Source organism: Cynoglossus semilaevis, chromosome 15 (assembly GCF_000523025.1).
Source record: "Cynoglossus semilaevis isolate Cse_v1.0 chromosome 15, Cse_v1.0, whole genome shotgun sequence".
NCBI lineage: Eukaryota > Metazoa > Chordata > Actinopteri > Pleuronectiformes > Cynoglossidae > Cynoglossus > Cynoglossus semilaevis.
Window position 1 is genome coordinate 7,984,040 of NC_024321.1, and position 17,043 is coordinate 8,001,082.

At 40.1% G+C, this 17,043-nt stretch overlaps 1 protein-coding gene across 8 annotated transcripts in view; it reads left to right on the forward strand.

The window, feature by feature from the left end:
* The first annotated feature begins 5,443 nt into the window (after positions 1 to 5,443).
* The window catches only part of atp11c (ATPase phospholipid transporting 11C (ATP11C blood group)), a 36,866-nt gene continuing 25,266 nt past the window's right edge, over positions 5,444 to 17,043 (forward strand). For 4 of the 8 annotated variants that reach the window (XM_025062962.1, XM_025062964.1, XM_025062965.1 and 1 more), the window contains exon 1: positions 5,444 to 6,195. In XM_025062962.1, the coding sequence (XP_024918730.1) occupies positions 6,169 to 6,195 (27 nt within the window). In that variant the 5' untranslated portion in view covers positions 5,444 to 6,168. The remainder of the gene's footprint in view (positions 6,196 to 17,043) is intronic. The other 4 variants (XM_025062969.1, XM_025062970.1, XM_025062968.1 and 1 more) reach the window with 3 other exon arrangements.

Genomic DNA, 17,043 nt, shown 5'->3' on the forward strand with positions numbered 1-17,043 from the left:
CAACACAACAAACCGCTGACCCACTGATACACAATTAGAAGTGATGCGGCAGTTAAGGCTACAAGCAACTCTGTTTAACAGTCTGTCTTTGACCCTCCACCATTGAATAAATATAATGCCCCAATGGGAGTAAGACACTGAGGTAGAGTGAAAGGAGAGCTGGGGAAGATTTTAAGCAACAGATAAGTAGTTAAAGACCTTTATAGAGTATACCACTATTATCCCCGCTGAATCAAAATAGGATTTAGTGTTTTTTCCACTTAATTTAAATCAAAAGAGTCCCCACCTTACATATTGCACTGGTAATGTAATGGAGAGAGAGCCACAAAAAAGGCATTGTGGCGGTGACACCTCCTATAGTGGGACTGTGTTGTCCTGTTAGCAAAGGGGAGAGAAAGCTTTTTCATCCCTGCGCTGCTATCTGCTAACACATTCTAATTGATGCTGCAGCATTCCTCCACTGGCTGCATTCAGTGAATAACGAGCCTCGCCGTGAATACCCATGAATTGGTCCCCACCAAGTAAAGCAGTAAAGCCTTTGGCCCCCCGTCCCTTAGCCTCCCCACATCGCCACCATCGCAACCATCACTACCAAAACTCCACCCCTCCTCCCCCCTCCTCCCCCAGACCGTCCCCAAAGCTCTACTCTAGCTTTACTGCCCATTAAAGCACAACCATTGTGCACAGATTCAGCCCACAAAAGCTGTCAATCTCTCCGGGGTCCTCCAAAGCTTGGACTCACACAGACTGGAGTGACAGACCCCTCCCCCCCCCACCCGCAACCCAACTCTGTTCCCCCGAAAATCCTCTCCCTTAAAACTTCTCAGCTAACTATTCCCCACCACCCACTCTCTCTCTCTCTCTCTCTCTCCATCTCTGCCTTGCTCTCTCGCTCTCTCCAGCCCCAGTGCACAAAGCATCAATCTGTCTTCAGCCCCAGCACCCTTGGCCCTTTGTCCCATCTGCAGGTGCCTCTGAAAGCACCCACGGTCACCCCAGCCTCTGCACACGCCACGCCTAGTCCAGGAACAGGAACTGCTGACAAAGACCCAGTGTGGGAATGAGGGATGCATGGAGGGAGGGATGGTGGTGTTGAGGGGGGGGGGCGCTCTAAGACAGATGGCTGGGGAAGTCTCCCAACTCCTCCACAGGGGCTGTCAGTTTGAATTCAGAGCTACGACCAAGACACACGGGCACGGCCAGTGGAGAAATGCTCAGAGGGTTCCGCTGCTACTGTACACTTCACACACCACTGTAAGACAGAAGGAACCACTGCTGCTGCTGCTGCTGCTGCTGCTGCTGCTGCTGCTGCTGCTGCTGCTGCTCATACAGCCATCTGTTTATATTATGTCACTTTATCATTTCATTAAACCTTTTCTTCAACAAATTTGTTTAGAATTTTTAAATAGAAAACACAAGCACTCACCCCATAATCACTGACACACTCTGAACGCCTGCGGTCTTCCTCTCAGCTCCTGTGCTTTCTTTTCGTGCACTGGCCCTTCATTTCAATTTGAAATAAATTTTTGACTCTTTATAAAATGGCTTCAAGGTACGGATTCCATTTGCTCTACTCAAATACAGCAACAACATGCAAATATATACTTAACTCAATCCTACTACGTCCTTCTTTAACCTGAACATGTAGTGTCTTGTGCTCTTCTTGCACACTACAATCACATTTGAACGTTAAAATCATGGGAAAGCCAACACAGCTGCTCTGATGTACAGATGCCGGATGGGATAGCTTTCTGGAACCGCAGAATTTTTATTAGTGTCGGAGAAAGATGTCAACAACAACCTGAGATTCTAACTGTGATAAACTCAAGTTGAACAAACACAAACACACACACATATACACACATACACACAGTCATCACCACTGAAACCTTCATCAAACTCTTGACTCTCTGCATCCATTTTACTATCGGTGTAACTGAGCTGCCACCATGTGGACTTAAGTGGTATTACAGCAACTAGTTGCTCTATAGCTCTGTCATTAAACGTGTTAATTTGAATGCCATTGATAAACAAGCACTGACATAGATACAAAAACTATCTATATTTTAATCGTTGCACGAATTACATGGTCGCAAGTGAATCTGATGGAGTGGTAGGAGAAAAGTTGCAACAGTTGCTTCTCTAGGACAGGGATAGTGCAGATAAACCTGTGTGAGAGCCTAGCCAGAAAGGATAGAACAAAGGTGAGTGTAAAAACTGATGTAAAAATAGTTTTACACCTGTTACAACAGTAAAAAGTAACCCTAAAAATCAAACACAGATTTAGAAATGTGACACATTTTCCATGCATCCATTTGCCTTCAAAACAACATCAACTACTGCAACAATTAGGATTATAGTCATGTGTATGATCAATCAATGATAACAAACGGGTGCAAATCTCACATTACGGCTGAAGCAGACTTTAACTGGAAGATAAACAGTTGTGTGGGCCAGACTCAGTTTTCCAGGACAAAACCACGGCAAGATGAGCACTAAAAAATCACAGCCTGCTGTTCAAGCTCAGTTAAAAGCACAAAAAAGTGGGCAACATTTAGCATTGTAGACAAAGTGTTTGGAAGAGGAAACACATCACACATATTTCTGGCAGAAACCAGGGGGTGTAGGCACAGTACACCCATCAACTGTCCAGAGAAGTCTGGTTAGAGAAAACAAAAAGTCCACGGCCAAAACCCATGCAAATAAGGCCAAGCTGCTACAGACACTGGGGTGAAATATATGGTAGCAGCTGCTCAATGAGTCAATGTTTGAAATATTTGGCTGCAGCAGAGGGCAGTTCATTAGAAGTTTGGAGATGCACTTCTGTAGCCGGACATTCAGGATTAATAGTGTCCCGACATGCTGAAAAAAGAGAGATACTAATCAATACCATTGGGGAGTGGTGTGATTCAATGGTTTAAAGGTAAAAGGGTGGCCACACAGTATATGGGTTTGACTTAGAGTTCCCCTAGTAGTGAATGTGTTAATTCAATGTATCTATAGATCTATCGATCCATCCATCCATCCATCCAACCATCTATGCTTAACTGCTTTTACAAATACAATATTTTTTTCAGCCACAAGATGGCAACATCCCCCAACTTTTTATCTGTTCAATGACAGTTGTAACAGTTCCCTTGGAGGTTGCTTTCGTTGCTCTTATGTTAACCGAATCCGTCTCGTTTAAAATAAACATCGGCTTCCCGTGACTTACTAAATCAATTATGAAGCCACAAAATTACGACAATCCTCTTACTGCATGTGGTAACAAACAATAGAGAATTGAAATTTAAACGGTGGTTATACAGTATATAGTGATTGCACTGGGTGAAGGACTGTGCTTTTCTGATAAAAACAAATATAACGCCCTTAACTGAAAAGATAAATATTAGTGTTTAATCTGCTGCACTGCTACATAAACTGAACCTGAAGAGTAGCAAAGACGCCAATGCGGGGGGGAAATGCAAAACACACATCACGTGCATCATTCCACTACACACGTCTATGCAAATCAACACATGAACCCAAAACCTGTGGCTAAAGCATGGCTTCTGATTACAGACACTGCACTTTACTTCTTTTCAGACATGTAAGGTGTAAAATAATACATTCTAAAAAAATATATATTTTAAATGAGACACTGGTATTAACAAATGATTTTATATATAGTAGCTCATTTATGACAAATCAACCCCCCCCCCCCCCCCCCAAGCATCAGGCGTTGTCAGTGGTAAGAGTGAAACCTACAGTTTTAAATAGCATGACCTTTAATGCAGCTCGGGCTGAACAGGACAGACAGAGCATTTCATCTACATATCTTACCTTGAGTCATCGTGCCACATTACTTTCATACAGTTCTGTCTTATTTCAACTGAAAAGGAAACCGTTTTAGGTCATCAGAAATGCCTGTGCTTCTTTGTAAGACGTGCTAAAATGCTGGCTGTGAAAAAGCCTGTTGCCTTTTATTACACCCTGTTACTCACTCAGTGGGCTTTTATAACTGTTCACTCTGCCCTGTGGCTTTGCACCACCTCTGTCTTGCCCTTTACTCACCTAGGATATTTTATAGCATAATTCATATCCTTCACACCCTTGTATCAGCGAGGTGTCAGGATACACACACCGCATCACTGTGTGTTGTATATTGTCCTTCATGGTCACAAGATACATCTATATACATATATATGTACGTATATATATATGTATATATGTACATATATATGCTAATATTAATTTTGATTATTTAAACTTGAAAATTGACTACTACACATTTTATTTAAAAAACTCCCACAACTTTTTTTGTGTGTGCAAGTAAATAGTTTACAGTTTATTTGCTGTAGTGTCATAAGAAAGGCAGTGGAATGGTATTTTATTTTGTTGCACCTATTAAGCTGAAGATTTATACCCTAAGTGGTGCAGTGTGGTTTCATCTGTAGTTCTCAATTTAGTCATTAAATATTTTATAAATCTTGGTTATTGGCTCTCTAATCACCAAGTTTGGAAAAGCAATAAGAAAAGACAGATACAAGGAGGGGTTTTAGAGTTATCCTTTAATCCTTTCAAGAGTAATTGATTAATGGTGGTGGTGTTTTAAAGTAGGTTCTATCCCTAAGATGTGTCAGACTTCTGGATTCTAGATGTATATATATATTTTTTTTTACTCTTTTCTCACATTCTGAAAGAACCAGCCCTGCTTAGATAGAAGTGACTTATTTTTAAGCAGAAAAAAGGATTCTGAAGATGGTAGAGATTCATAAAAGATAGAGCTCACTGGTGCAGTGAGACAACATGGAACTAAAATATGCTTTGGGGGGGTCACAGTCAAATGACGAGAAAGAATTATTAGAGGAAGTAATGTAACTCTCAATATTACAAGAATATGTTTACAAGGAAATGGTACAGGATGACTAAAAATACGGAGAAAGAGAAGAAAATGACACAAAGACCAGAAAGAACCAATGCAGAACCAATGCAGAAGAGACATTTCAAATGAGGTCTACTGTGAAACTACAGAAAAACAAACAACTACAGGCGCAAAGACAATTTAAATAATAGACGTTTTGCACTAAGGATGTTAAGTGTTTCCCAATGGGAAACAATGGATTATGTTTATGAATGAAACAAAAACACCACTGTATGACAACTGCTGTAAAAAACAAAAACAACATATACAACATGTAATAACCAAGGAAAAAAACAGGCTTATCTTAAGGCAACATCAGTAATGCAACAATGTGTCCCAATTGCTGTAAAAGCATAAATTACAACATACCAAAACAGTAGTTACAATAAAATAAAATAGTAAAGAGTTTAGTAAAACATAAGTGATTGTCATTAGTGTACATTCAACAGCAGTCAAGTAGAGTTTAGAAAAGAATAGAGTGTTGTCATGTAACAGGATTAAGGATGCTTTAAAATAATATTTTAAATTAATAATTATAAACACTTTAAAATACATTAAATAGCATTGTCACGAGAAAACAAATGTTATTTTAAAAACATTTCAATGCTTAGTGGCTGGTTATTGGAGGGAAGCGTGTAGTTGTCAAACAACTACATTTCCCACAATGCATCGTGAGAGAAACTCGCCGCACCTTCTCGGGGTGGAGCTTGTGGGAAGGTTTCTGCCTGTGGTGTCTGTAGCTGCTGCTGCTGGAGTGAGTGTTGTTTGACGGGGGGGCTGAGGTTGACCTGAGCGCAGCAGGGACTGGAAACAGGAGTAAGTTTCTGTCTCCTCTGGGCTTGTGTGGAGCCGCAGTTTCCGGGTCTGTGTGACAGAGGCAGCAGACCTGACAGCGACAGATGATTTGCAGGAGTCTCAGCAACAGGGCGCAGAGAGAAATGTCAGAGAATGTTCCAGCCTCGAACACAGAGAAGCGCGAATTGTCTTTGAGTGAGTGAGTCCACACCGCAACGCGGAAAAGCCGTCAGGAGGAGAGAATGCGAATGGTGCGAAGGTATCGAACTCAAGAGAAATGGAAAAGATGTAGCGTCGCAGCGGCAGAGCCAATAGCTAGAACTAACGTTAGAGTAGAGAGTAGATAGCCGAGGAGCTAACATACATGTAAAGTTATTCCCCGGAGAAGCTGAAGAGGAGCAGCAGGCGTCTTATCAATCAGAAGAGTTCACCAGTGTCGCCAAATCAAAGAAGATAACAAGGAGGAGGAGATGCTACGGAGGAGACTGAACCGTTTGGTAGGTGTTTACAGCATCATCACTACACACATTTACACAAACACATACATTCTGTTAGCTGGAGACACCGAGGTACTCCCGCTGACATATTTAACTGCTCTGCCTCTGCCCTCAAATAAAGTAGGCTGACATTTCCAGCCTTCGCCTTTAACGGCTGCCGCTTTCAAAGTCCGCGGGGGGTAAAACCAGTCTACAGTGGGCAAACAGACTGTAACTTCACATTCTCTTAGTACAGGGAATAATTATTCTTTGACATCATTTTGTCCTGTCCGTTAGCCCACGTTAGCTAACTAGGTCAATTATTACCAGTATGGAAGTCCCAGAAGATGCAAATTAAGGTTTGCTGATCCGTCAAGAAACGACACTTTCAGGGGACAGTGAACGCCTCATCATACCTGTTAAACAGGGCCGTAAGAAGTCGAAAAGCCAAAACCCCCACCGGAAAAAATGTCAACAGTCCGTCCATGCATGTCCATAGTCTTTCCTGGGATCAAATTGTGATCAGTGCACAGGATTTTTCTTGACCCCCGTTCCAAAAATGGGTATTCTTAATGGCCTGCAGGATGGTCAAATAGACGAAATTAATCATACAATGCCATTGTTTCAAACCCCACTTGACATGTCATCGTCACCGTTTTAACCATTCAGTAGTTTAACAACATTTTAGATATTTTATTATATTTTAGCATGTAAGCATCTCAGGACAGAGAGGTTAAAGTTATTACGTTGTACATTCATTTTTCTGCAGTACTACTGCTGTGTAAAACACATTTCCTCCAAGCACTTGGGATTCCCTTTTTGGCTGCAGTACTATTACAAACCAGCAGGGGTCAAGGCAAAAAACTAGGGCTAGGCATTTTAATTCAGAAATTATTAATGTCTTTCATTAAAAACTTCATTCTGAAGGACAGAGTACTAGCCTCCAACCTGCTTATTTGGGAACAAGTTGTGACTACTAAAATACACTGTGGTGACTTCTTGACCTAACCTTGAGGAATGACCCTCCAACACTTAAACAAATAAATATACCTCTGGGCTACTGGCTCTTCCAACATACTTCAGTCTGCCTTTAAGTTTGATTTAGTTCGAAAACATGAATAACAATCAATTAAGGGTAAGGGTAGGAGCAGTGGTGGCTTAGTGGTTAAGGAAGTGGACTTGGGTCTGAAGGCTTCAGTTTCAAGTCCACCAGCTGCAAGTTGCCACTGAGGTGCTCTGAGCATGGCACCGTCCCCACACACTGCTCCCCGGGTGCTTAAAGCTGCCTACTGTTCACTTTGGTCATGCGTTTCAAGCAAAGGTCACATTTCGTTGTGTGCAGTGGTGAGCTGTGTCACAATGACAAGTAGTTCACTTTCCACTGTTTCCACTTTCCTCTTAACTTTAAGAGTGTGATGAGTAAAAAAACAACTGGCTACTGCATACCTCGGGAGTCTGGATTGGTAAGGTTAAATATAATAGTTGTTGTAAGATTGACTAGCTCTACTACCAAAATGATTCAGGTGACACAGAAGAACCTATTTGTCCATGGATGGGCCCCAGGCCGGACTTTAATAGGCCTGCTGTAAAACAATTACCTGTCTTCAAAGATGACCCTTTTGCCCCTTTTCCAAAACTGCTGACAGTTGAGGCAAGTTGAGGTTTCCAGTTTCACAAATGTTTTAGCTCCTATAAATTTGGTATTTTAAAATGTTGCACTGAAGACATAGCTATGGCACTTTCATTTATCAAACTTGGCAAATAATCTATATGTGAAGAGGAAACACTCATCAATGAAGGAAACAGATGCAGCTGAGGGTAGCAGGAACTCGGGTGCAGTAAACTACTCTTTGAAGAAATTAGTTTCCCAAGGATTTGCAGTGTGAGTGGTGTGAACTCAATGTTGTTCCTATTTTTCACTCATTGTTTTTGTATTCCAATCAATGCAATCAGCATAATCATTACTAATGAGGCTTGGTTAAAACAGCTATCACATTTACGCTGCCACTGTATTGTTACTCTACGTTCCACCACTTTATTCGTTCTGTACAAATAAGTTGGTATTTTGCCAACACAAACTGCTTTGACATCATGTTTCACACACTTTGTTTAATGTATAGCAGTGCTCTTTACTGCCCTCTCTTACATTACTCAGTCATGACTGAGCGAGATCAAATTGGTGTTGCTATCTGCGAGGCCAGATTTGAATGCCAACCGTCTTTAATGCCTTTTTATCATTCTTTTATGCACGAGTAACCTGTTGGCAAACAGCAGGTTGATTTCCCCACTTACTCTCTGGGAAGTGTAGATATTGACAGTTAATAAGGGGGTGCCATATAATAATTATAGTACTTTACACCCACTCCACCCAGCGTCCCTCTCTAGTGTTGCCAGGTCAGCTCATTTTCCTATCTGTGGAGAGAATTGCTGCTGTAATTTTTCATCCATGTGAGCAGTAAATATTAGTGTTTGCAGCTATCCATTCGGCTGGCTGTTGTGGATACACGCTGTTCTGCTACTTTTTTTCTACATATCTGCCTCCTGACTCTCACTTCCCCTCTTTTTACTCACGGGAGGTTCATGTGCACGATGAGAAGGGAGGGTCACAGAAACGTGGACAGAAGTACTGCCACGTATCAAAATCAGAGGAAAACTACTTATAAAATCTTTTCAAATGACTGTGGGAACTCAGGAGGGGGGATCTCCAGAGGTTCAAGTGCTCTGACAGGAATACAGAACCGCACAGATGCCTTTGAAATTTCTTGAAGCCCTTGAAGGCAGCACTGTGATCTGTGAGAGGAGGAGCCTGGTGTAATAGTATTCACTGTAGAAGCTACGACTGAAGCTGCTACAACAGCTCTCACACATGAAAATAGCAAATGTCATACGTCCAACCAGTTAATATTTACACTGTGGTGACTTCCTTTCTCCTGGTGTTCACACAAGGTTATTATTGCATTCTTTGACTCTTGTGTACATAAAATATTCTATATAGGGAAGTGGTCCTTCACAGGTTGTCCTACTCTTTGAAAAGAGGATATTTTCAAATGTATGACAGTTGCAATTCACACCTCTGTCTGTAAGTTTATTGTCAGCGTTTTTATATTTCATAGATGTATATACAGTATATATAAATATATATTTATAATATATATAATGGAATGCAAGAATAAACCAAAGAATGGTCACAACTTGCCAGATAGCTAGTATAAGAAGTAACCCCCCCCCCACATATTACAGTATTTCATAAAAATTAAACATATAGGCCACTTCCTGCAGATTTAAAAAAAACATTCTATACAGGCTGTTATTATGATATAAAATATAGGCTACAGCATTATTTATTATGACTGTATAAAATATAGGCTACAGCATTATTTATAAGAAATATATTAGTTTTTTGGAATCTTTCTATCAAACACATGATCCGTGTGATTTATAGTTGAACGAATGGCTTCATGACTGGAGCACGGTGCAGTTTTGGATTGGTGCTGAGCATAATGGAGTTTGACTATCCCCAGCACTCATTTGTTCATATGCTTTACCAAAAGAATCCCCTAAAAGTCTTGCTCCGACATATTAGATTGCTCCACATTAACTGTTTCATGTAACGTGTAGGTCAGTTCTTAATTTTTTACTTTATATCTATGTGTCAGAAGCACCTGTAGGAAACACCACGAAACCACGAAGCACATTTTGTGCAGGCCAACTCACTGCTCTGATCAGTTCTGCAGGCAATGTTTCTCCTCCCCTTTTCCTACAGACACAGTGCTGCAGGCAGTGGTACATTTAAACAAAAGAACAACTTCCACGTGTCTTTTTAGCCTCGTCTAGTGAGTGCAGACTGGCGTGTGACAGATGCTGGTTACTTAACAGAGTAACACCGACAACTGCACTGATCAGACTTGATGACTGTGCACCCTGTCTTCCGTCTCACAGACACTGCTGCATCCAGTGGCATAGACACATTTCACATCTCAACCTAAATAATAGAAAAGTCTCCGAGGACCTGTGCTGTGTTTTTGACCTGGTTTAGTGTTTTTTTTAGGTCTGACTGCAAACAGATGCGTGACTAGCATTGGCTTAGGTACAGTTGACTGCATATTATTCAAATCTGCATTGTGCAGTGTTTATGAGGATCTAGTTATAATAAAGAAACTAATCAAAATGTTTCTTTAAATTAAGAATTCTCTGCTGTATTTAATTTTTTTGTGGCCTTGTTAAAGTTGGCCATCCTTGGGCGGAAGTTGGACTACATCACATACACGGCATACTGGGTCATTTGATTTATCTGGCCCATTTGATTAGCAGAGAAGCATATTGATTGAGGCTGTACTTCGTTTTGCCTCTATTAGTCTTGTGCCATGAACTGGCATGTGAATCAAATTGCTTATGCTGAATTCTTTTGCTTTCTTTCTCTCTGTGCCTGGTCTTCTACAATATTAGGGATCACCAACCTAAGAGAGATTGTCTGCAGAATGCTGCAAAGTAATGCATATTTTCAGTGGGGCCACAGTGGCAGTGTGAATGACTAAAACACCCACAATCTCTTTCTGTGGTATGATGTTGAAATAATGTCGGATGTCTCTATGACTCCAGTTGGGAAACTGGATTGAAACCAGTGTTGACCTGGTGCCTCTCAAGTATGATCTACTGTTGTTTCCAACTGTTTGGCAGTCTCTTTAAGAATTCTTGTGGAGTATAACTTGAGATTGGGTTCTGTGGGCAGGATAAAAAGCGTCTGCCAGGAATTTTGTGTCAGTTTCCTCATCCTTTTAAAACCTAGGTTGAATTCTCACTTTGTACTGTGTAAATAATTAATCTTGCTTCATTTATTTTAAATTCTTTCCACATTCCTCCTCCGTCTGTTGACCCATGTGTCCTTACCAGGCTAACGACATTGAAAATACATCTTTTCCTTCAATACATGAAAGACTCAGCCAGACATTTTCTCCTCCATGCACCAGTTCTAGCATTTCTCAGAGCAATTGCAGTAAGATGCGGAGAGAATGCTGAAAAGTGTGTGTATGTGCGTGTGTGTGGAATAGGAGGGGTTCTCTGTGTAGGTGTCACCCCTTTGTGTGTGAGCATAGAGGGATGATGGGAGATGACAGCATCTGTGATGTCTGGTCACACCAGTTTTTCATTGTCACCTAAAATGATAGGGTACTTGCTGACACAGACAAGAGGAGCAGCAGTGTCCACACAAGGATTTAACTAGCAGTGGGAAAACATGCCAACCTGTTCCCACACACTTTCATGAACACCTAGGCTAAGCACAGGTCCACAATAATTATCTTAGCTGCAGACTCCTAGTTCGTCAGCAAACTGTGTTGCCCATTCACAGGAAGAAAAATGTCTCCCTTTAATGTCTTCATGCTTAGCGAGAAAATGGGGAAATGCTTAGCGAGAAAACCTAAAGTTATGACCAAACACACCTTCTCGCTTAAAAAGGAACGAGCCACATTGATTTATGTCATTCGTCTTGTTGCCCACCTCTGCGGTGTGCGAGGGTAATTAATTCAGTTGTACTTACATCTATTGTAGCCAGGTGCATTAATAAAATTTAAGTCATCAGCAAAGCAGTAGCTTTAAATGGAGAATTTTGTAGGGCTTGTCAGCAATATTTGGACTTAAAACGCCGTTCTGTGGGTTCTACCTGGCTCAGTGCCAGATATGGTGCGAGCAGAGAGTGCAGTTGTAGCGCTTTGCTGCTTAATTAAGTTATAGCTCACATGCTAACGTGGAGTAAGCCGATTCAAGCACCTTAACCTAAGTATCACGCATGAAACGTCCACATACAGAAAGAATGTGCACTTGCCAGGGAAAAAAGCCTCCGTTTATGGCTCCACCACTTTAAGTTCTCTTTAATTATAGATTAAAGTGCAGCTGGGTTGCAGCTCCAAATGTGCCCACTTTACTGGTTTTAAAACAAAGTGAGGCAGTTGGATCAGTATGAATTTTAAATGATACACATTTATTGTTTCCTTCTCCAGGAGCCTCTGACTGGTTTTGAAGGTGGTAGTTGGAAGGACAGCGTTCAAGCTGGACGCAGAAAGATCTGTTATTTTTTAAACCTGGCTGCATAAAAAATAGTGTGTGTGTGTGTTCAAATTGAGTAAAAGTGAGTAATGAGGAAGAAAGGATGTTCAAATGAATCACCTTTGTCAGCACAGTAGAAAAGGCTTACACATTTCCTTTCACTGTTCTTTGGTACTGACCAACAGCTGAGATAGTTTATCACATATGTTGGAGTCAACATTTTTGACCCCTTGAAGTAAACAAAATGTTTCTTTAAATACAGCACAGCATTTCAGGACAAGCGGGCATTGAAGCCCTGTATAGACATTGACTACAAGTTTGCGTCAGTGTTTCTAGATTTTTTTTAATCTTGTTATCCAAGACAACTTTTGCCTTCTGCTCAGGATATGCAAGTTGTACGCCTATAGTCATAAATCATATGTGTAGTGTTACTGCAAAGGGCCCATCATGATGAATAAATGTAGGAGAAAGGCTGTGCAGAATAAGAAAAACTCAATATTCCCAACATAAGTAAAATATATATTGAGAAGGCTTAATAAAGAAAAAAAACCCTCATTAAATGTTGAAGATTTTTTCACCATGAGTGGTTAAAGAATTGAGATGATGCACTTCCCACTGCAATGTCTTCATTTCCCCTCATCCCCCATTGTCGAGGGAACCGATGTAATGTAGGCTAGTACCAGCCCACGGCACCGTACAGCCCGTGTCTTGTACAGCTGCGAGGATGCCAGTAGAACAATGAGCCTTTTCCTGTCCACACTAGCTCCTTCGGACCAGCCCCCACTTCAACGTAGACTCTTATCACCATGTAGGGCCATTTATCACTGTGTGCCAACAGCGGAGATATTAGTAGGCTCTGATATGAGGTCTGTAGACTGTGCCATAAGCCAAGTGTTGGTGAGTCCATGATGGAGGTAACATCTGCTAGTTTCACTATAGGGGATCGTTTTGGGTAATAGAAGTTTTTGAGTTTATATATTTTTTAAAGCTAATTAATATGTTGTTAAGAGTTGCTCTTTGTTAACAATATAACTTGTACTTGTTGAAGCCTGTAGCATTAGGTCAGCTTCTCTTTACTTGTCTTGTGACTTGCATAAAAAATATGAAACTGAGTCTTTGATTCAGTTTTGTTTTTCTGAATCTCCTTTTTGTTTAATTTATTCTGTCCTCCTATGTTGTCCAGCAACAACTTCCTGTGACTAAACATTTGAACTAGTTTTTTTACTGCATTATTTCTGATGAAGGGACTTTGTGCATGAATGTGGTGACCTGTTTTATACCTAGATTACTAGACCAATAACCTTTTTATCTGAAGTCCAAATATTTGGAAAGAAAAATTTGAGGCTTAAACAAAATTGTCAGTCTTTCAAAAGTAGGATTTGTTTTTGATCCAGTAGATGGTAGGTCCAGTAAGTCCTACCTCACATCCCCATTATCATTAAAGAAAACAGTTACACAAAAAACACAGTCCTGTTCAAAAATTCCAAACAGCAGCAACAACAGTAAACCACCTAATATTGAGGTTCTTATACTTGGAGTAAGAGAAGATTATGACTTTTAACTGTAAAAATAATTCAGACAAATATTTTGTGGGAAATCAGTAACGCTCAGTTATTAAAATACTACAGTAAACTGACTGCACGCTGTGTACTGCTATGTACAAATAATATTGGCTAAAAGTAGTCATTTAATCACAATACACTACAGACTTTATCCTTGAATCAGACTAATTACTTAACATCCTATTGCTTTATAAAGAAACCGTTAGATGCATAATTAGAGCAACAACAGTATCAATAAATTTATTGTTGTGACAACCAGTCCTAATCTGATGCAAATATGTTTCAGTGAATACTTAATCTAAACTGAGCCAGTTACAGTTAGTGATGAAGCAACAGCCTGTGGTCTGACAAAAAAAACAGACCAAGAACAACAAAAACAAGTCCTGATATTCATTACTGCAGTGACTAACAGCTCTGTCTCTGTTACTTTACTCTTGCATTCTTGCAAGTTTAATCACTCTGCTCTCTCGGGCCTTTCATTGAAGGAACTTTATGTCGCTGTTAGGCCTTTTCTTTATAGATGTCGTCAACATGTTTGAGGTTAGGAGTTTGCTCATTCTATTACTTCTAGAATGCCATATTGTATTCAGGCCAGTATAATTTAATGTCACTGTCTTCTCACCGTCAATCTTCGCTAAGGACTTTCCTTTTATGGCATGTCTTATATGTCGTTTGGGGGAACTGCTAATAGATTACACATTGAACAGAAGATAACGTTGACCTCTGATGACTCCACTTAAACCCACAGCCTTATCGTAAAAACCTTATAGGGTTGATAAGATGAGGCTGGACTAGACATTAGATAGCTGTCTGTAGCCAACTCCTGTCACTTACTATGAGATGAAAAACTAACGTGCATGTGCTAGGGACTTCCCAGGATAATACATTAAAAATGTTAATGGGGGCATTACCAACAAGCGTTTGTTCCTTATTGTGCGGCTCAGTTATTACTGCAGATGCAGAGCATAATGAAATACAAGTGTAGGGTCAATGTTCTCTCTTTCGTCTTTGCCCAGCTCCCTGTGGCCTGATCTAATTTGTTTCTAGGAGGTTTTGTAAGGGGATTTTAAAACTTGTGTCCTGAATTTTTTTCATGTTTCGTCACTCATAAAATACAAAAGCAGACTAATCAGAACAAAGCTTCACAATCACAAGCTTACAAAATGAAATCACACAGCAAGTGATCATGAAATCTGGCTTTGGTTTGTGCAATAAAAACAGACTTAGTGAACGAAGTGGGATATTTAGGAACGGAGTGATGGAGTGACATTTACAAGCGTTGATGAGAAAACTGGTTCACTTGTTGGTCTTGCTTGGCAATCCTTATTAGCATCTTTTAGGTTTGTGGTTACCATGATTTTTGCCCTACTTGATATTTTTTGTAATGCTTCTACCAGCTTAGGATATTTCACTCTAAATGTTCCTTTAATGGACATTTTATTAAGTGTATGTTAGCTGATTTAGCCATACTTGCAGCTACAGGCCTTTTCTTTGTGCCATTGTCTCATCTATACATTGAATGTGATTGTAAACAGTAGGCTGTTAACTGTTATAAAAAAAATAAAAAATAATACACAGGCAAGTGCATCCAGCCCTGGAATAAAACAGTGCATTAGCGGCAGATATACTTATGAAATATTCAGGAATCACAAACAACAATGATAGTTTAATGAAACCATAAAAATGTGTCAAACATTTTCTGGATTCCCATTATATTTGTCACAGTACTCAGTGTTGCGGCCATGGCACTCTACTGCTTTATTTATTTATGTCAGGAAAACATTGATACCCTTAGCGTTTGTGGTGCACTTAGACAAGTACTAAATGACTCATCTGTGTAACTGTCAACTTTGTTGTTCAGCTGTCACTGCCATTTATTTTCAGAGAAGATGTGGTGCTTCAGTTAATGGATATGAATTGATTGTGATGTGGGATTTTCCATGTGGTGAAAACAAAGATTTGACTCATTAAACTGAACTTACTCTTCTGTAAGTAATTTGTGATTAACTATGTGGGCCACAGTGGGTAGAATGTGGCCCTGAGACAAAACATGCATTTATCAGGAAGTAACGACGAGGGTGAGAACACAACAACACACCTGAACTAGAAGAAGTAATATCTGCAGAGTGTTTTGTCCCATCATCTGGAGGGACAGCAAATCAAGGTAAAAAGTAAATAGCATGTTTAAGTATAGCAAGACTATGAATGCTTAACAAATACATAAAATGAAACAAAGTCATGGAATTACATATTTTTCTATATGAATATCACAGTGTACAGGGTTTGTAATTCTCTGATTCCTCTGGTTGCCAGATCAGCTAACAGCATGCAGATTGTGACAAAGCAGTAAAGTCAGTGAATAGTGGGAAGCTGTGACAGGACGCAGTGTCATCAGGCTCCAGTAATGTTTGGGAGTTTGCCAGTGAATGAATGCAGTTCTGTATATCCCATATATCAGTGCAGTGCCTTCCCCACCCTCTTCTAGCCCGGGTTCCTATGTGCATAATTTAATTTAGAGCATGGGTGGCACTCTCAATACTCAAATGCTGCGATGATGATGTTCCTCTTAACCGAGCAATTAAATCCCAATTTAAAATGTTTGCTTATGTTTAAATGGTTTTGATGCAGTGACATTTTCTTTTGGATTTGTTACTTGTTACTGTCATTGAGAAGGTTTGACTGAATTTGACCCTGAAATTGAGATAAGATATCAACATTTGTTTATTGATCCTGAGATAATTGAATTCAAAGCAGGCAGAGCTTGACTTGGTCTGTGTTTAAAGGTATTTACTCATTTATTTGATCGGTTTTCTTCAAACTGTGTTTTAGCATTAGTCCTGAGCTCACTCAGTTCTGAAGAGATGAGTTCAGGCGAACTGCTGCTGGGGGATGTTTGCTAGCTTATACTGTCTAATACTGACCAGGAGACCTATAACTGAGGGAAAATCCTTTGCTTAATTTGGATTGTGTTTGAAAATGTTCCATCTTTGCTTGTATTTTATGTTTACTTTGCACAACCCCTGGAACACAATTTGTTCTCTGACCCTGGAGTAGTTCTTTATTGTGAGATAAGTTGTTTATACTATTGTATATCTGAAATGGTATATTTTTAAATTGTATTTTGTTCAGAATACACAGAGAAAATAAAAGTATCCGGAAAGGTTGCATCGAAATAAATAAACCATTTTGTGGAGGTGTTTATGGCTTGCTGTTCCTCTGCAGGGCTGATTGCAGTTTTAAGAAAGGCCTGGATAGTGTTTGTGTC